The sequence below is a fragment of the Verticillium alfalfae genome, genomic scaffold (genome assembly GCF_000150825.1).
Source record: "Verticillium alfalfae VaMs.102 supercont1.1 genomic scaffold, whole genome shotgun sequence".
In the NCBI taxonomy this organism is placed as follows: domain Eukaryota; kingdom Fungi; phylum Ascomycota; class Sordariomycetes; order Glomerellales; family Plectosphaerellaceae; genus Verticillium; species Verticillium alfalfae.
This window is the reverse complement of record NW_003315038.1, coordinates 1,671,302-1,691,186: the sequence shown is the minus strand read 5'-3', so window position 1 is coordinate 1,691,186 and position 19,885 is coordinate 1,671,302. Positions and strand designations below refer to the sequence as shown.

The following is a 19,885-nucleotide window of genomic DNA, read 5'->3' as shown; positions in this document are numbered from 1 at the left end:
CAAGTTGAAATCGACATCATCATCGTCGTCGTCGTCGTAGGCGATCTGGTTGTCTGCGGGCTCATCCTGATTGGTTTGGACAGGAGCCTCGTTGTGTGCTTCGTTGTAAGCTGGTGCGGGCGGGGCGGGCTCAACCACGGGGGCAGGAACGCTCGCAATTGTTGGGGGCGCCGCGGCGGCGGGTTTCGAAGGCGCCGCATCGTCGTCGTAACTAGATACCGTTGTCAGAATGCTGCTGGAAGCACCGCGATCGATGGGTATCGCGCGAGGCGTGTCAAATGACTTACAGGTCGGCGAAGAGATCGTCCTCAAAGTTCTCCGGTTCCGTCATCGTGGCGACACGGGGTGAGTCTAGTAAGCTATCCTAGGCTGACAGACAGTTCTTCTAGATACGCGATTAAAAAAAACCCTAGAGGAAATGAAGGTAAAGAACTATAAGGGGAAAGGGAAGCCGCAAAGAGATGGTACTGTCGATGGGTTGTTGTCCTGACAGGCAGGTAGCTGGGCTGGCGTGCCTCCCTCAGAATGTGCTGGGGCCCAAGGAAGAACATGTCGGCAGTGGGGCGGTCGAAGAACACACTAGCCAATCCGAGCCTCTGAATCCGTTCAACAAGGCGATGGAACAACCTCTGATGTCTGGTCACGTGCTTCGGATTCTCCGGGTTGCGGCTCGCTACATTCTCCTTGCGGCGGGGATGGCGGAACTGTATTTGCATCAAATTCAAAAAGACTCGTCTCAGAAGCTCGTGCGATCAACACAAGGTTCGACGCACCAGAATGCGGAGCACATCTTGAAAGAAACTAACTTGTTACGATTGAAGCCGTACGCCTCGCAGGTAGCTTCCGAATGGAAGAGAAGGTGACGCCCCCAGCTTAGTCAGTGCGCTAGCCACGAGGGATGTGGCTGTGACGTGCCCGATTGAAAGCGGGAGTGGGTGGGCGGTTCAGTTCGGCGGCGCCTTGGAACAAGTGACACAAGAGACCCGTCCTCGGACCTGTCGCTGGAGAACAGAAGGACTGCCTCGAGATCTCCCCACCACATCATGTCACACACGGTTTAGCACCGCCAACACGATGTTCTCCTCTTCAGGGAGTGGGAAGAAGGCACCTCAGCAGGTCAGTCCAGCACAATTTCTTGTCCCCTCTTGTTTTGCGCTTTACTGACTGCCCCGCAGCAGGAGATGGTCCAGGTCGGTATGTCGTCCCCCCCCTCTCCCCAGAGTGACCATGACCAGACTTCTGAAACGAAACACCACTTGCTGACTTTGGTTTCTCGTCGCAACTGCAGATCGGTCAGAGTGCGCTCAACACTTATGCCAGCACTGCTGTGGACACTACTGACATCTGCTAGATCTGCGTCGCCCTTTTGGAACCCTCCGAAACGCGGTGATGCGTCCAAGAAACCCACTCGCGACCCCAACATGGTGGTCGGCGCGGCATATTCCCACGCCGATATGCTGAAGTTTGACTCGTTGTAGGTACTCTAGCATACCTCGCACCCTGCAGAACTGACCGGGGGGACCGGCAGAAATCTCTCTAGCTCGTCGTCGAGGCCGAAGACACCACCCTCGTCACAATCGGCCAAGGCCCGGACAAGCGATGTGTCTTCCTCTTCGCGACCGACTCCAGGGCTATCGTCGCCACCATTTAGGACCTATATGAACTTTCTCTCGAACACGAATGATGACTGGAAAGCGGATGAAGAAGATGAGATGATGGGTTACGACGACGATGACGGCGACGACTTTGGCCTACCCAGCCTATCTAATACAAAGAGGAGAGACGCGGAAGATGGCTGCCCAGAAGACGGATGGCAGCGCGCTCTCCTCTCTCCAGCTCTAGAGGAGTCATTTGGTGGAATCGACGGCAGGCGATTGTCAAACAGATGGCGACATCGCAATCGAGAGTCCTGCGCCAGCGTATCCCATGCCCAAGAAAAGCGAGGGCAAGTTCCTTCGGCCTCAGTACAAGGACATCCTCAAAGGTATCGTCGTGTTCCGAAAAGGATCATAATTGTAAACGTCTCTAACACCTCGCCCAGACCCCGCGAATGCCCTTCATCTGATCAACCACCCTCCAACTGCAGCCAATGCGACTCCAAAGGAAATCGATGCTGCCAACTCGCGGATCACCCGTATCAACAAGTTCAAAAAGATTCTTCAGGCGTCAACGATACCCATCGCAGAGCTTCGTCAGCTAGCTTGGTCGGGTGTTCCTGAGGAGGTTCGAGCCATGACATGGCAGCTCTTGCTCAGCTACCTCCCCGCAAATAGCGAGAGGCGGGTGGCAACTCTGGAGAGGAAGCGAAAAGAGTACTTGGACGGCGTGCGACAGGCTTTCGAGCGCGGTGGTGCCAACCCTTCTACGGCGGGTAAGGCGAGAGGACTTGATGAGGCGATCTGGCATCAGATCAGCATCGACGTACCTAGGACGAATCCGCATATTGAACTTTACAGCTACGAGGCGACACAGCGGTCGTTGGAAAGGATATTGTATTTGTGGGCCGTGCGACATCCCGCAAGCGGCTATGTGCAGGGCATCAACGACTTGGTCTCGCCATTCTGGCAGGTATTCCTGGGCATCTACATCGGGGATCCCAACGTTGAGAGCGGCATGGATCCAGGTCAACTACCAAAACCCGTGCTGGACGCGGTCGAAGCCGACTCGTTCTGGTGTCTCACAAAGCTCCTGGACGGTATCCAGGACCACTACATTGTGGCACAGCCTGGCATCCAAAGGCAAGTTGCGGCCTTGCGAGATTTGACTGCTCGTATCGACGGGAGCCTCGTGAAGCATCTCGAAAAGGAGAATGTCGAGTTCATCCAGTTTAGTTTTCGCTGGATGAACTGTCTTCTGATGCGAGAAATCAGTGTCAAGAACACTATTCGAATGTGGGACACATATCTGGTAAGGATGGCGTCCTCTCGCGTAATGCTTCGTGAAATGAACGGCTAACAGAGGCATGTCCAGGCTGAGGAACAGGGCTTCTCTGAGTTCCACCTCTATGTTTGTGCGGCATTCTTGGTCAAGTGGTCGGACAAGTTGGTCAAGATGGACTTCCAGGAGATTATGATGTTCCTCCAGAGCCTGCCCACCAAGTCGTGGACGGAGAAGGACATTGAACTGCTTCTGAGTGAGGCATTCATATGGCAGAGCCTTTTCAAGGGCTCCTCAGCCCACTTGCGAGGTCAGACGAGTCGAGCTCCTTCGACAAGTTTACAATTATAATACAGTATTGAGACGGTGATCCGCCTCGGTCGATGAACGTGTCTTTGTCTCTGCCTGCAGTGTTCCCTGTGGAGAGGCGAGGAGGGGCCTTGCGACTCCCTGCCTCTATGCGGTGACACAAACACCCAGAATCGTAGTCCCGCCATCATGAGTTCCCTGTTTGAACAAAGGGAGGATTGCCTCTTTGTGGATTCGCGGTTTGGTCGTCTGGTTGGCTGTCTGGCGCATTCTGGTGAGAAGTGGACTGTTCAAAGGAGTAAAGCCCCTCCCCTCCCTCCCCTCCACGCGAGGCCTTGATTAAGGATCAAGACCCATGTCCCCCTGCTGTTGCTGCGCTGGTTGACGTGCAGCAACGGGAGGGGACCTGACCGCCAATCAAACGCGTGCGCGTTGAGCTGAGCTTTAGAAGCTCTTCACCTAGCGCGTCATTCCACCGAGCCTGAAAGCCAATTGCGCTCGGATCTGCCCACCCTGCGACTGACCATCACCCTACACAAAACCAAACCTCCCACTTCGCATACCTTCCTTCCCTCCTTCATCAAGAAAGTACGAGTTTCTCTCCTCATCCACCTCCACCGCTATCGCATTTCGCAGAACACCACCCTCACGACCATCAATAACGTCATCATGGCCGATGCACCTGAGAAGCAGCAAGAGCAGCAGCCGCCTGTGCCTGCCGAGGAAGCTCCTCTGGTCCTGCCGCCAATCAACGAAGCAGTCGCTGCCATCATTGACGAGGCCAAGACGGGCGCGAGCACACCCTCGTCCATCGGCGCGCAGTCCGACCATGACATTCTTTCCAAGAAGGTCACCCTTGCCGACCTAACCGCCAAGGCGACGGCCATGTACGCGAGGAAGGAGTACGACGAGGCCGCCGAAGTCTTCGCCGCCGCCGCCGAACTACAGGCCGACATCAACGGCGAAGAGAACCAGCCCGACAATGCCGAGATTCTATTCCTCTACGGTCGCACACTCTTCAAGGTCGGCCAGACAAAGAGCGACGTGCTCGGTGGTCAGGCTGCCAGCAAGAAGGTTGAGAAGCCTCAGCCCAAGACCCCCAGAGCTCCCAAGGAGGCGCCGGCCGAGGCTGCAGCAGCAGAGGATGCCAAGACGACAGAGCAGAAGGTGACACAGGAGGGTCTTGCTGTCGTCGCTGAGCAGACTGATGGCGCGAAGAAGGCCGAGACGGTCGACAACAAGAAACCCCTGTTTCAATTTGAGGGTGACGAGAATTTTGAGGACTCGGACGATGAGGTAAGTCTTGCTCTGAGTAGTCGCGAAATCGCGTACTGATCCTGCGCAGGTCGCCGAGGGTGAAGGTGAGGAGGACGGCGAGGAAGAGGTGGATGATCTGCAGGCTGCGTTTGACATACTCGAAATGGCGCGCATTTCTCTTGAGAAGAAACTAGAGCAAGTGAAGCAACAAGAAAGCGAGGACCCGACCAAGGGCAAGGAGGTCTCTGAGGGCGATAGCGGCATCCTGAGACACGTCAAGGAGCGCCTCGCCGACACTCACGACCTTCTCGCCGAGATCTCGCTGGAGAACGAGAGGTACGTTGTCGATGCTTCACCGCGCTGTGACTTTTTCCCCCTGACTCCCAGCATAGGTTCCCCGCCGCGGTTCGCGACTCTCGCATCTCTCTGCAGTTTAAGAAGGAGCTGTACCCGCAAGAATCGGAGGTCATTGCCGAGGCTCACTTCAAGCTCTCTCTTGCACTAGAATTTGCCTCGGCCACTACGACTCAGGAAGACGGCGCTGCCGAAGGCGAGCAGGCGCCCTTTGATGAAAAGCTGAGGGAAGAGGCCATCACAGAGTTGGAGGCCGCTATTCAAAGCACCAAGTTGAAGCTTCAGGCAAAGGAGGTTGAGCTCGCTGAGATGGCGAACCCTGAAGAGAACGTGGCAACCAAGGCTCAGATCAGCGATGTTCGCGACATCATCGACGACATGGAGCAGCGCGTAGGTACTTTTCCTTGATTGTGCTTCAGCACTTATGCTGACACTCATGCTAGCTCACCGAGATGCGCAAGCCTCAAGTCGACTTCAAAGCTGCCCTTGAAGCAGCTGCCGGCACTGCCATCCAAGGTATCATGGGCTCAGCGTTGGGTGAGTCCGCGTCTGAGACGCAAGCTCGCGTCGAAGAGGCCAAGAAGAACGCTACCGACCTTACTGGCCTGGTCCGAAAGAAGAAGAAGGACGATGACGCTCAACCTGCTGAGCAGACGAATGTGCAGCGGATCTAATGGTACGAAGCGTAAGGCTGAGGAACCTGCCGAATCGGACGAGTCTGCCAAGAAGGCTAAGGTTGTGGAGGGAGGCAATTTGAGCTCGCTCACTGTCCGTCAACTTGGGCGGATTGAGGCTGACCTCTCTGTTCCATCTGTTCTCCCAAGAGGTGAGCACTGTATTTGTAATTTACTTTTTGGGAAAGCCAAGGTAGGCTGGGTCATGGTTGGGCTGTTGTGCAGTGCGCACACGAGACGGTGAACGCAGGTTGGTTATTTTTGTAAAGCGATTTCATGGGGGAAAAGGCTAGGTCCCGGGTCAAAATAGGCAACATGATTCTCGAACGTGAAGGCTTGTTGAATATTACGATTGTGCCCTGTCCATCTGGTGGTCTAAGTTACGGAATACCTCAAAGGTGAGCTCAGACGGCTAGACTGAAGCCTGTCTCAGCAGGGGTCAGTGGTCGTCTACGAGATCTCCCTACCTTGGTCTAGGATCTTTCAACAGCGCACTCTTTCGGGCATTTGTGCACGTGTTGGGAACGCCTGATACCCGTATTTGTTGGGGCTTTTGGCTTATGCGCAAATCAGGCCATTCCTTCCTTCGCATCCTTTTAATGGGTTCTTAAGTTGACATGGGTGGAAGCAGGACGTCCAACGGTTGTTTATTTCTGTCTACGGCATAGCAGTATCAAAGGCAAAATCGTTTCAGTTTGAGGGTTTGAGATAGGCCATCACTGGGACAGTGTTCTTTCTAAGGCTGATATGCGAGCTCGCCTGGCCGTCACATATACCGCCCAGATGATATGAAACGCCTAATAATGGGATTCGACCAGTTCAACCAACATTGCAGTTCGTTTGGTCGGTGAGTCACGCTGTTGCATGCTGTGCCTTGCAAGGGAAGTCACACGAATCGTTCTCTATGAAGGCCACATGGCTGGCGATGTAAGGTTGACTCGTCCTCCGCGAGGTCAGATGGCAGCTGTGGGATGAATCGATCAATCAGGGCGTAAAGTTGCGAAGGCCAATATACGAGACTTTCACTAGGTCACGGGCCTCTCCCGAACCTGGTGCTGGGTCGTCACACTCTTTCTGGCAGATCAAGGACTTGTATTGAGTTTTAACCCCTGACATCACCCCCCTTCCCCCCTGCCACTTCTCTTCTGGGCCACGAAGGGACGCAAAGCCTTCTCGGATCAGATATCAGCATCGCAATAGCCCTCCACGCCAAAACACCGGTCTCAAGAGATCGGCAAGCCATGCAGCAATAGCCCTACCATCTCTCCAGGGGAAGAACACCATTTCCCCGGTGTGCTCCCTGTCTTGCAGGATAGAACCCTCCTTTGTTGTTACCCTGGTCGAGTGCTCCCCAGTCATGGCAACGACCAGCCCAGACCTCTCTCACCTTCGTCTCTCTTGCGGGTGATCACGGCGCCCGCCCGCCTCCGATCACGTACCACACACCCTCTGTCCTTCTCGCCGGGAGGCGTCCAGGCGGAACGCTCCCACAGCCGCGGTGTGTGGTGGGGATGACGTGGCTGCTAGGGGGCAGGGCGACATGTTGCACGCAGGGTGGTCGCATGGTACACAACCGGGCGTCGGAAAATATCCCGTTTGCTGGATAGGGGCGGCTTCTAGCTCTAGACATGTGTTACCATAGTTTGTTTGGATATGATGGGTGTGCTGGATTCGGGCCGCCTCGCGTGTACCATGTATGTGTGTTTGCCCTGCTTCCGCGGAATTGTTGACTTTTGACACTGAGTAATTCGGTCCTGAAGTCTTTTAGAATATCCCAGACGTCGCTCGTGGCTTTCTTTGTCGTGCTACGCTGACCAAGGGGGGGGGGGGGGTTGAGGGGCAGCTCGCGTGTGAGGTTGCGTTCGGGTGACGGCAGCATGGGCTAGGTAGCTTGCAGGGTGTAATTTGCGATACAACTATAGACAAGCTTTCTCGGGATAATACATCCTATACGTAGCATCGTCAGTGTTATTTAAAAATACTGGGTATACAGTTTGGGATGGAAAGAAGCGAGGAGTGCTGTTCCATTATCCATACTAATTGAGCTGCAAGACTTTGGATGGGCGACGACGGGTCGCATGGCACGGCATAAGCACAGCGGCCATGTGTTGTATCTGAGGAGACTGAACTGTCACATTCGCTATGGAAAAGTGAAGTAAGAGTAGTGTGTAATACGACGTTGTTGATGCTAATGATGAGAAGTGCCTGATTTGTGTACACTTGCACAGATACAAGGGCCATGACTAAAAATGCTGCGCGCTTCGACACCATCTCCTGGGAAATGGTCAATCTCAAGCGTTCTCGATCCACGGCGCCAAAAGCTTCGCTGTTACGTGCTTGAAATTTCGTCGCGCCTCGCTGTTCCGGCATCGAACAGCCTCGATTTCTGGAGAGGTTAAGACATCTCCAAATTATCAACCATGAAGTTCTGTGCCTTGCTATGGAGTTCAAGGCTGCACACATATGGGCATGTTTACCTCAGAAAGTTTTGATCTACAACATATACACCTGCGCATCCAGGTGCATGTGTCTTTTCGGCGAAAGACATACGGAAGTGACACGATACATAACTCAGCCCTTGCCGTCACGAATGAAGTTATCCGCACACCATCGCATAGCCACGACTCATTCAAGGCTTGACTCACGTTGAGATGTCAGTGATAAAGTTACTTACTGAACAATCAAAATGATGATTGTAATGGCCCCGGATACCACTCCCCCCCTGGTCACACAATTCTGAGACGAGACCCAGCAATCGGCCAGGTCGGGGTCAACGTGCCGGAGTCGTGTTGATCTTTCACTATGTGACGCTCGCCTCTTGGTCCAATCGTAGAGCTCTGAATGCTTGTCAAAAGGCCTGTCTCGGAGCATTCTACTCGTACCTTTTGTCGACCACAGCAGGGAGTCGACCAGCAGCGGTATTGGGGACATTTACCAAGAGCCCACCCCCTCCTACTATAGTTAGGGCTGGAACCATGGAATCGTACCATTTCCTGGTGGCATCTACTACCAGTCGCGGGCTATGGGGCTGGCAGGATCTTCAGAGGGGAGTGGACAAGCCCTGCCTCCTCCTGTCCTCTTGGCGGGAGGACTAGCATCCCGATTGCTGGGTAGGGGACAATCCCCACCAAGCACCGAGAATGCGAATGCTGTCTGGCAGTCCGCCACTGTATGGTGACTCTGGACTTGTAGCTAGTCACTCTGGACCACGTCATCAGAATGACCGAATGAGAGGCGGCTCATTCAGCAGTGTGGCAGATTATGCATGACACGCTCTGAGGTCAGCATGCACTCGAACGTACTTCGACAAACAGCCTTAGAATGTAGAGGGACATGGCAGCATCATCTACCAGCCTCGACGAGTTGTTGGTATTTCGCCACTGGCGCCATGATTTAGCTCACTGAGTTTCTTTGCGCAAGCCTGCACACGTGATGGTAGGCTGCTTTGGCCAGATACGCAGGCTGGGGGACCCTCAGCCATGGGCTTATAGCGCCATCCCCCCGCGCTCCTGGAAAAAGACGGTGTGAGTGGAACGAAGCCCCTCCTCGGACTGCGCCGTGGCTTCGAAACACAGATACCGGAGGAGGCGGTATTACAGTGGAATGGAGGCTGCAGGCGGATCGGGGCGAGCTGACTTCGTAGATTGGTATGACAGCATGGTATTGCCTGCATCGCAGGGGACTCTTGACCGTCAACGGCTCAAGTGGTAGAGCGGTCGGCCATCGGAAAAAAAGACACGATGATAGACGAAGGGTCGAGGGACTAGTCACTAGCTGAATTCTTAGTGTGGCTGAGGACAAGAGGCGAACGCATGTTTGGCACGAGGCGCTCCCGACCTTTTCTAAGTGTCAGCGGACTGCAAGGTTGGTCAACTCGACGGACAGAGAGGCTGGGAAGACGGGACGGAATCAATACGAACGAGCGGGCTGCACAGGGCCTGGCCGAGTGGCAGCAGACGCTGTGAATAGATCCATCTGGTCGGGCTCAAGGGCGAAGAAGGTCTGAGCTGCCTACACGTACAACGTACGGGGATCGTGGTACATTGTGATGGCACCCGTGGTCTTGCCTGTGGCCGTGGGCTTGGCCTCTCAGTGGTCGGACAAGTCGTCCCAATGGGGTGAGCTGCAGCACCAGGGGTAGATTGGATGAAACCAATGCAGAAACCAATGCAAATCATGAGTGCTGGGGAGAGGGGGAGGGGGGCTCACTTTAGCAGAGCCGGCAAGGCATTCATTCGTCACGGAATCCCTGGCCTCGGCGATGAGAGTCGGGGCTGGTTCGCTTCGGGTCGAGGCGATCACCACAGGGATCGTTCCAAGGCCCTGTGTCGAGCCAAGTCAGGGGTTGATTCTGTTGCTGAGATGTTCAGTCGTCTGTAGTGGTGTTGTGCTGTATTCCCATGTCGCAGGTCTGGGCGAGAACAAAGAATGGGTGCCGAAGTCGCCATGCTGCCTGTGGAGCTGCTCGAAATGGTGAGCTAACAGGCAGACAGGCTGGCTGGCTGGACAGGTGATGGAAGGAGATTGAGTTCAGCCAGCGTCGCCATCCGACTTGGCTGGTGTCGAAAAGCTAGGAATCCTGATGACCTCAGTAAGATATTTCATTTGATCATCGGAGTATCCGGACAAGGACCTGAAAGATTGAGGAATTGTTGGAGAAGGCGACGTGCCTAGATCGTCTTCTGGATGTTTGGATGGCACTCGCAGTGGGAACGGAGCCACAAGCAATGCGGAAGGCACATGTCCTCCTTTGTTCAGGCAGGCACGACTGATGCAGGTACATCCTGCCCCCCATGTGTCTCTCCCTGGGAAGTGTCTATTCTTTCTTATTGCCGCTGCAGTGTCGTCTCGTCCATTCTGTTCATCCCACGTCTTTCACTCCCCGGACCTTCCCACTACGACCTGTCTGTCGTGTCGCCTCAGTCCATCCATACCTACCAACATGGCATCCACCGCCGCAAGATCTCTGCCAGGGCTGCTTGTGACGGACCTGACGGGTCCCAACGCATGAATATTCCATGCAACCGCACCAGTGGATGACACGGTCATCGTCGCGGTCTCCCGCCCGGGCCCGATTGACCCCCAGTGACAAGGACATGGATAAGGACAAGGACATGGACAAAAACAAGAACAAGAGCGAGGGCCCAGGCCTAAGACATTGTGTCCAAGACATCCAGGCACATTCAGGACCATCCTCCTTGGCATTTCAACATCTTTTAACCTTGCTTGGACTTGGCCTCGTTACCTCGTCCCTCCACGACTTCAGCTGAAACACCACCGGCCTCTTGGGGCGCGAATCCACGCACTGCTTCTTACCCTATACGGACTAGTTACTACTATCTTGAGCCCGTCCCATGGCCGGTCCCTTACGGCCCATGTTAGAATGGAAATATGGCACGGTCTGGGGGCTGGGCCAAGCGCCACACACGACCTCAATGATATCCCTCGACGGTGAGGGAGCGTTCTCGTTGCGCTCCACCGCTCAAATGTCCATCAGGTTGCTTGGTATTCTGTGGGAATTCCCATCATTAGCGGCCTCCTGTGGCTGCGTCCCGAGACCTTACCACAACTTTCGATCGATGACCGGCCAGTACCCACTGACGACCTAGACTGACTCTGTGGCTCATCATCAGACCCAATGCGCGAGTCGAGATTCGAGACCGCCTGGACTGGACGAGCAATACCCGGCCCTCGCTGACCTGGCTGACCAAGCTCCATGCAGCAAACCTTCGCATGCCAGACCAAAAGGCTTTATGACCTGACCGCGCAACCCATGGACGCACGATGAGCGACGGTCGGTCCAACCTGGACCGGGGGTCTCCCGTTGAGCCACTCGCGCTCCTTGTTAGAAATCCCTCTAAGCCGTAAACTCTTCAGGCGCAGTATACCTGCCATGCATGCACGACAACATCTCAGCATGCTTCATGAAACATGGAGCAACCCTTCTCGCGAGCCAATCGCGAGGTCCGACGAACAAATACCGTTATTCCATGTGTATGTCTGGTGTGGCAGTCCAGGTTCCTGCAGCTGTCGCCTCCTGTCATCGAGCTGCCATTGACCATGTTGCGTCTCTCCCCTGCCTGGCCTGTTTTAAGCCTTCGCCGGCACAGCACAAGACCGGCGCGGCGTGCGACATCAGTTCGAGGGGCCCGTTCTTAGGGCGGGATATTCAATCTGCCACACCTATCGCGTTGTCATCCTCTACCCTGCTCACTGCTTGTCCTGGGTTCCAACATGTTACGTGGGCCTGTTTGCCGTTTCTTCCTTGTCAAAAGGTGGCACAGCACCTCGAGGCACCACTAGTTGACATGCTTCTGGTAAGGGTTCGCGGGATATACTCAATGGCTGCTGAATTGGCTCAGATATTGATGATCTACACGTTAGGGTGCCATTTCGGGCTTCATGCATCCCCTCCAGCAATCCGACATGCAGCGTCATGTTTCGACAATTTGACCGTCCAGGCACCCTCAGCACTACTCACCCCACATCCAACACCGACCTCGTAGTATGGGTGCATTTGCCGTTTAACCTAGTCTGACCTTGTTGACAGGTCAGGCTTGATTTGCCTCTCATAACGTCTCCGTCTACCACCTGAACACGATCTTGATGTGCGTCTTTCTGGGCGTGGAAGGGGGAAGGTCGCATCATTCTGTACTAGAACTATGGATCGTCCCAGTCAATTGTTTCTCAAGCCACAGGGGTGGGGTTGCGCGAACCCTGGCCTTGTCGCCGGCATCGTCACTCTCGTCCCACCCCAAATCTGCACAGCACGACAGCCAGTCCAAGGTTGAGTTTGGGTTCGGCAGAGATCATGTACCCCTAGACCATTTGACATCGGACACAACAACGTCTCGGGAGTCTTCGCTTCTCCATGCACCCTCTGGTTTTTGTTTGTTAACAGATTACTGCACATCTATATCAAATAGGTTCAGAGGTGCCGCACTGGCTACCCATGGGGATGGCTCGGTGAGATAACCTCTTGGATGTTCCCAGAGGACATAGGTCCACATTAGCAAGACAGAGACCCGCGCTGTTGGAAAAAGTGCGCATGTGCAGAACACGTTGGATGCCGGTAGCACACGGAACGGAAGCTCCAAGCAGCCGCAACAGCATCGCTGGTGCCCACGCGGCCTTGGCATCCACCCATGGTTGCTGTACAGGGCCATGATCGGTCGAATTATTTTTGCTGCATCAACCACGGTCGTAGACCAGGCCCTGACGCACCCAGGCGATCTGCCGTTGAGAACGAACTGTCCGGCATATGCTTCGGAACCATCCGACCGGCGGGCTACCTGCGCGGTGTTCGCATTTGTGAGCGAGAGGCGCTGCTCATCACCCCTTGATAATTCAGCGACGCCTAGCTGCGGTCTGATCCCGATTCAGCGTTGTCGCGCCCCATTCTGTCTTGACTGCTTTTGGAGTGCACATCCGTGCACCACCCCAACTGACAAAGCTGTCGAGCGACCCTCAGCTCATTTCGAGTTACAGGTCGAGACCGCGACACTACGTCTGCTTAGCTCGCAAGCTACCAGAGGCAACTTGATCCAGGAGAGCACGCGATGCGGCGGCGGCAGGCACAGTAACTAGTATAGCCCAAGACATGCCACCTCGAGGCAAGACAAGAGAGAAAGGCAAGGAGCTCCATTGCCCCCCCCCCTTGACCAGATGCGCAGCGGGCTGCTGTTGTTATGATTGGCCCTGCCCGAAGGCTGCAGCACTTGGAAACCTAAGCCCTGCCCGGGGCATTCCCCCTGCGGAGAATCGGGGGGTTCAGACGCCATCTAACGCCATGATCTGCGACGGTCCCAACCTGATGCACAGGGGATGCTTCTTAAGGCGACCGGCAATCAGCAAGCGCCTCAGAAAACCTTGGGCTCCGAACCTAGGAACTGGAACTGGGGCTCCCTTCCACCTTCCTTGCTTGGCCCCATCCAACCCCCCTCTCAACCCCCAACATCATTGAAGAAAGGCTCCCCTTTCTGTTCAAACCTTGCTCAGGCCTGGGATGGGCCCCTGGCCCTTGCTTCAAACCCGGGGGAGGGCCCCTTCTCCCCAGAACAAGAGCGCGCATTCGGGGGCTTCACCCCCTCTGGGCCCAGCCGGCGCCCAAGCCGGACTGTGGGGAAGACTAAACATCCACAACCCCTGCCTACAACGCATGATACCCAGCATCCCTCGCGATGCCACAAGTGGAAACTCTGATCAGATACTGGGCTAAAAGATGTGGCTTGCACAGTGATCATGCTGGCTACCGTTGGGAGCCTCTCCACCCCCTCCCCTCCCGCCACCCGCCTTGCTCCGATCCAGTACCTGCGACCGCAGCAGGTACTGGTTGTCGCTGTGGCTCTGACTCTGCTTTTGCTCGAACTTGGGGCTAATTCTGGTGGATGGACGGACCATGAAGCTTGGGACCGAGCCATGACAAGGCCTTCTTCCCAGATCCTGGTACCCTCAAAGCCCAGACGCCCACCCTTCCAAACTCCAAACAAGTATCGTCTTCAGTTCTTACCATCACTTCATGCGTGCTCAGCACAGCCTTACTCTTCTCTCTGAGCTGCTGTCTCTGTATCCCCGACATTGTCTGTCCTTGGCCGATCATCCTATCTTTGTTTCCCTGTTCTCATGTACCTCTTGAAGCTTACCATTTGTTGCCGTTGGACGCCGCTCTTGCCCTCTTGGAAGCTTCAAGACCTTTGCGAGGTCTGCGCCTGCAAAAGTTCCTAGTACAAGTACATGACGCACCTTTCTCCAGACGTTGGAACCATCCCGTTGTGGTCACTTCTTCATCTCTTTGAGAGCTCTTGACTCGAGCGCACATCCAGACCGCGCGCAACGACCGTCGAACGAAACAGCAAAACCAGCCCAAAATCTCAGCATTCGCCCGTGGCAGCCCGCTCACGTTCGACCATACCCTCAGCTGAGCTTGAGCTTGACCCACGGAACGAGCTACTACTCGGTTCTGTTGTTTCCCTCGGTGCTTTGCGGATCCGATCATTGCAAACAACACACGGGCGTCAGAGCCAGACCACGCTCGTAGCTTCAGACGACTCTTCAGCGCCAATTTTGGCCGGCTCACTGGTGTTTCGGCTGTTTCAATCCGTATTGCGGGCTGTCAGTGCGACCTCGATCTCCAAACGACTGGTCCCAACGATTGGACTAATAACCTTATCATCACCTTCTCTGCGTTCCTTCTAGTCTCCGGTTTTTGTTCCTCTGGTCAACTACCCTCCTCTGCCACCTGCATCCTTCCCAAGTCATCTACATACTCGTCACACACCCCAGAGCCCCAAGACAGCACATTGATAGCACGTAACCGCCTCCTGAAGACAAACCCAATAACCAACAACGCCACCGGTCAGAACGCATCGCGACTCGCTGCTGCAATCACACCGAGGCACTCTTTCCATCAATGATCCCCTGAGCTCTTCTCAAGCAAGAGTTGGTGCACCTGTCACGGCGGATAGCAACTTTGCCGCCGCACACCGGACCACATACGGCCCATCATTGCTGCTCATCACCAACCGTTTTCTCAAGCTGAGCGATGGACGTTACGTCTCTCCTCAACCTGGCTGCAGCAAGACACCCCATCACCCGTACGCTTTCTTTGGAATCTACTTCGACTATTTCTACAACCGACGGATCGTCAGCGGCGCCCACTGCCGTGCAAACGCCCTCCCCTGAGAAGACCACCTCTTCCAGGCGGACCAGCGACAACCACTTGTCTCGTCTGCGCACGCCATGGGATGCGGGCGGCTACTCTCTACCACTGACACTCGACACCAAGAAACTCTCTGTTCTCTCCAGAAAGCCTAGCATCTACAGCGTCTCTCCCACTGACCAGTCTGCGCCTCAAAACTTGTTGTACGACACCGCCTCGGTCAATCATCATTCAAGGGCCAGCTCCCTGAGCTCTCTCGGGTTCGACATGGCACATTCGGTCAACGTGACTCCAATGACGAGCACTCACCCTGGGCGGTACGCTATTTCCTCTTCTTCCTTGCCTCAATTTGGTACAGGTAGCCTTCGTGGAGATAACATGATTCGGGATATTCGACCGTTCACTGACACTCCTGCCGTATATGTAGGCAACCCAGTGTGAGTGAAGCCGAATCGCAACTTACAGCGAGGTTAGTCTCCCGCTCGCCCCGAAACCAGCCGTGACAAAATAGACCGTGTGACTGACTATCGTCAAAGACCCAGATTCTCGCGCGACGACAGCATACAAAGCGGAATGGGACTGCCCAACTCGCCGAGACATAAGTTTTCGGACAGTCACAGCAGCCTCTCTTCGTACACGTCTTCAACGATGCATTCTGGGTGCCACTCCAGGATCTCATCCATGTCAACTGTCAGCGGCGGCGTGCAGCCCTTCACCCTCGTTGCTGAACGATATGCCTTCGTTCGAGACAAGCTAGGCGACACCAGCAAACCGGACTCTGTGCTCGCATCGCTGGAGCTCCGATCCCAGTCCCCGAGAACTGCAACGTCACCTTCGGCGCTGGAAGAGGGGGCGGACAAAGATCCCAGAAGCCCATCCAGCCCATCCGACGCTATTCTGATCACTCGAGGAACAGGAAGCAGCCGGTCAAGCCCGACCGAAGACTTTAGGTATGTGTCATTTGTTTCTCTTTCGTCTTTGCTGTTCATAGGCCTTTCTGCATGCTTTGAGTCGAAGTCGATAAGGTCAGAAGAACGTCAGGTTCACGCCAGCCGTTACCGTTACCATGACGATTTCCTATTTCGCCAACATTTGACGGGTAAGCCTTAAAAGGGAGGAACCCAACACGGAAGGCACTCTTGACGTTCGCACACGTCAACCATATTCACCTGGTCTGCCGTTCACCCGCCGACCTCTTTTCTCTCAAGTTGAGAACACCAGTTGAAAACGTCGGAGATAGCACCCGCGGCCACAGATGCGGTCTACTTCTTTTGACTGCTCTCAACCGACGATATCAGCGACATTTTGATCAGATCCAAGGCCCCCTTCAAATACGCAACGTTGCCCGCGGATACCAGCGCTCCTGCCTCTGCAACACCAAGCAGGACCGCGTTGTTTCCTCCAGTATCACAGCCGAATCCGCCACAAGGGTTCGGAGGTGCAATCACGGGCGACGTCCTGCACAAAACGGAAACCACATGATCTATTGTCTCCCATTCATCAAGCCCCACGCCGCGAACCTGCCCCTTTCAGGACTTCACTTCGTGATTCAGCGTCCAAGCTCCCCATTCATAGATGGAGAGCATCTGGTTTAGAACGTCGCGAGCAATGCTACTTAGACTGCTGCGGTAACACATTTCACTAACAAACCTCTCACCCCAGCCCACAACACATCACCAAACAAGATACAACCGGGTTCCTGAACCCTCCTCAAGATCAGCTACATACCCGATCACATAAGCGCACCGTCTCAGCCCCTGACTTTGCCGCCCTTTCAGCACCGTCTGGGTTTCAACCTTTCCCACCTGTCTCTGAAGCTCCGGCTTTCGTGCAACAGCAACAAGTCTACACAATGCCTTCTCAGACCCAACCCGCCGCAGGCAACCCAGCCGTGATTCCAGAGATCAAGTGCATGTACATCGATAATTGTGACACAGGTTCGCAGCCTCGCAAGGCCATTTCTCACATCTTTGGCCGAAACAAGCTCTGCACGCGCATGATTCCTCCTCACGTCTGGGTTCACTATTGCCGAAAGCATTATCAGCGCAGCCGCTATCGCAACGGTCATGAGTACGCCAAGCTCCAGATCGATCTTGTCGAGCAGCAGATCGAGCGTGTTCAAGAGTGGAGTGACGCCAACAAGCGAGCCGGTACCTCTGGGGTAGTCACCAGCTGGTCTCTTGCCATTCGCAAGCGAGAGCAGAAGCGTCTTGACGACAAGCAAGAGTCGAGGAAGCGATCGTATCAGGACGAGTCTGAAGATGAGACTGCCGATGGCGCCGTGATGAATGGCACTGCCGTACCGCAGTGGCTACTCGACCGTTGTGGTAACAACTACAGTACTGAGACCATCATGAGTGTCGTTCAACAACTCAAGTCGGAGATCCATGGCAACCACTTGAGTCAAATCCCGGATATCGAGATCCTACCTGCCATCAGCAGCGATGGCAACGAGGACAAGCCCAAGGCTCAACTCAAGCGCAAGACAAGTGGCGGTACTGGACACAAACGATCCCAATCCATGGGTGTGGCTCTTCGTCACGATATTCATCCTCCTCCCGCCATGACCCGGCGCATCAGCCAGCCACTCGGTCATTGGGAGGCGGACATGTTTGAGAACCCTGTCGAGAAACGGCAGCGACTTGCGCAGATGGACGTCGGTTACTTTGCCGAACGTCACAACATGGTGGGTGTTCCTCGCGCTGCTGAGCGCACCGTGCCCAACGTGCGTCGCATGCAGGTAGCTCATCGACCGGCCTTTGGCAACATTCGTGAAAACTACCCCGAGGAGGAATATTACACAGCTGGGCAGCAGGCCTTTGGATCTCCGTACATGTATGGCGCTGGTGGCCAGGTCGTTACCACGTCAGGGGGGGCCGCTGGTGGTCCTCTTCCCGCGCCCACCCCTCAACGGCGACCCAGCCAGTCGATGGCTTCACACCTCGAGGCCAACAGCTCGATGGCCGGCTACCAAGATCCGCGCCGCCCTATTCACCAGCGCTCTCACAGCGAAGTTGGTGCGTTCTACACCGGCTCGTCCAATGCCTATCGTCCAGCTTCTTCCTCGGAGTACCCAGCTCCAGGCTACGGCTACGGTCCCGGTCCGGATTATGACGCCTCGTACAACCAGGCATTTTCTCGTCGTGAGGAAGACGACATGTTCATCGCCGGACAGCCTGTCAGCCAAGGGATGGGTCAGCCGCCGGCGGGCAATTACTACCAGGACGCCACTGTTCATCGCCAGTATGGCTATGACACCTCGCCTTACCAGTCGGGCATGAACGCCACCGTACGCATGGCAGCGCCGCCCGCCACTAAGCATGGCCGTCACCAGAGCAGCCCCAATGTTGTGCGTGGCATGCAGCAGCATCGTGGTGCCCCGAGCCACGCGTATGCACCTCTGCCAAACATGCCTACGCGCTTCGAGCAGCCCTACGAGCAGCAACACATGGACCAGTCGAGGGTCTCCTACGGCGCGCCCGCAGTCCATCGGCGCCCAACCATGGAGGACGAGTCGACAAGAGATGCTTACGGTGTTCGTCAGTAGCCTCCGTGTTCTTGACAACGTCCCCCTAGCGTCAGTTCGCGGTGTGCAAACAAGGGAAAGGAACCCTAAGAGGAAGCATTGGGGCGCAACATGGGAGTGAGCACGCCCTGGTATCGGCGTGATTCAATGGAGGTGACTTCAGCATGAGCTGCACGCCAACTCCAGGGCTTAGTATTTTCTACTCACTGGTAACGCGCGTGGAATGCGGTAGGGTGTGGAGTGGCTCCTCATGACGATGAACGATAACAGGCATGGCACTAGCGAAAGGGTCGGCGGTTGGGGCCACACAGGACTCAAGCCCTTCAGTCTTTTTATTTGTTGTTTTCTTTTTAATTTGCGTTTGTAAGTTCCGTTCAGGCAACCGGAGTTAGACCCAAGGTGGACGGCGGGCCGGACATGGATCGGGAGGGCGGAGGGGCGTTGGGTAGGATCACGGGCGACCAGGCGAGTGGAGGAGATACAGAGAAACGAAGTTGACCGAGGTGACGCAAGAAAAGCCAGGCCTTGCACACCGAGGGGTTCATTCAAACTGTTTCTCTGGTTGCGCATTGCGATTATTTCGGTATTCGTTGCGGCCTCGGTCGTCCTTTTCTCTGTATGTCGGTTATGCTAGCACAAAAGGTTTCGCCAGCCCCCACCTCGCTCTCACTCTCGCATCGCCGAGACGAGAGAAGACGGATTTATCTACAATATGCTTTTCCATTCGCCCTGCCGTGTGCTCTGCCGCGTTGACCGTGATGCCTGTCTGTCCTACTACGACGAGTCCCTGATCACGACGATTCCCTGATCATGACGGCGCCGCCCGTCCAGTCGGCGAGTCTGCCCTCGTTGGCCCTGTCAATCTCCCGGAAGCCAAAGCGGTCGTAAAAGGGCTCGACGCCCTCAAGCCCGATGAGCCAACAGGCCGCCCCCTCCGGGTCGACAACGCGGCTCAGCGCATCCCGCACAAGCCAGCTGCCGGCACCCTGGCCCTGGACGGCCGGGTCCACGGCCAGCGTCGACAGGTACCAGGCGTCCCGCCGCCTCGGGGGCCGCGGATCGGCCGCGACGAGACGCGCCTCGACGCGGTGGTGCATGGCGGCAAAGGCGTCGCGTCCACGACGCTGACGGAGCGGCAGGGCCAGAAGAGCCAGCGGCGACGGGGCGTTGGGCGGGGCGGGGGCGCGCCAGAAGCCAAGCGCGCGAGGCCCTCGTGGGCGGCGCGGGCGG

The 19,885-nt window shown here is 55.6% G+C and overlaps 5 protein-coding genes across 5 annotated transcripts; 3 read left to right on the top strand and 2 right to left on the bottom strand.

Moving 5' to 3' along the window:
- Window positions 1-473: 473 nt before the first annotated feature.
- On the top strand, window positions 474-3,263 carry VDBG_00518 (GTPase-activating protein gyp1; the record flags this gene model as incomplete). Its single annotated transcript, XM_003008790.1, has 6 exons — window positions 474-762; window positions 1,176-1,194; window positions 1,352-1,474; window positions 1,541-1,719; window positions 2,042-2,907; window positions 2,971-3,263. The coding sequence occupies 6 exons, from the start codon at window positions 474-476 to the stop codon at window positions 3,226-3,228; spliced, it is 1,734 nt and encodes a 577-aa protein (XP_003008836.1).
- A 592-nt stretch (window positions 3,264-3,855) lies between these two features.
- On the top strand, window positions 3,856-5,471 carry VDBG_00517 (histone H1-binding protein; the record flags this gene model as incomplete). Its single annotated transcript, XM_003008789.1, has 4 exons — window positions 3,856-4,482; window positions 4,532-4,779; window positions 4,836-5,187; window positions 5,241-5,471. The coding sequence occupies 4 exons, from the start codon at window positions 3,856-3,858 to the stop codon at window positions 5,469-5,471; spliced, it is 1,458 nt and encodes a 485-aa protein (XP_003008835.1).
- A 2,131-nt stretch (window positions 5,472-7,602) lies between these two features.
- VDBG_00516 (predicted protein) lies at window positions 7,603-10,520 on the bottom strand (the record flags this gene model as incomplete). Its single annotated transcript, XM_003008788.1, has 8 exons — window positions 7,603-7,611; window positions 7,704-7,857; window positions 8,146-8,286; window positions 8,354-8,499; window positions 8,774-8,851; window positions 9,493-9,594; window positions 9,681-9,794; window positions 10,410-10,520. The coding sequence occupies 8 exons, from the start codon at window positions 10,518-10,520 to the stop codon at window positions 7,603-7,605; spliced, it is 855 nt and encodes a 284-aa protein (XP_003008834.1).
- A 5,257-nt stretch (window positions 10,521-15,777) lies between these two features.
- VDBG_00515 (ORP1) lies at window positions 15,778-18,676 on the top strand (the record flags this gene model as incomplete). The annotated part of the gene is made up of 2 exons (XM_003008787.1): window positions 15,778-16,079; window positions 16,792-18,676. 2 exons carry the CDS (start codon window positions 15,778-15,780, stop codon window positions 18,674-18,676), a joined length of 2,187 nt encoding a protein of 728 aa, XP_003008833.1.
- Window positions 18,677-19,446: 770 nt separating this feature from the next.
- Window positions 19,447-19,752, bottom strand: VDBG_00513 (conserved hypothetical protein; the record flags this gene model as incomplete). The annotated part of the gene is made up of 1 exon (XM_003008786.1): window positions 19,447-19,752. The coding sequence occupies one exon, from the start codon at window positions 19,750-19,752 to the stop codon at window positions 19,447-19,449; it is 306 nt and encodes a 101-aa protein (XP_003008832.1).
- Between the last annotated feature and the right edge of the window lie 133 nt (window positions 19,753-19,885).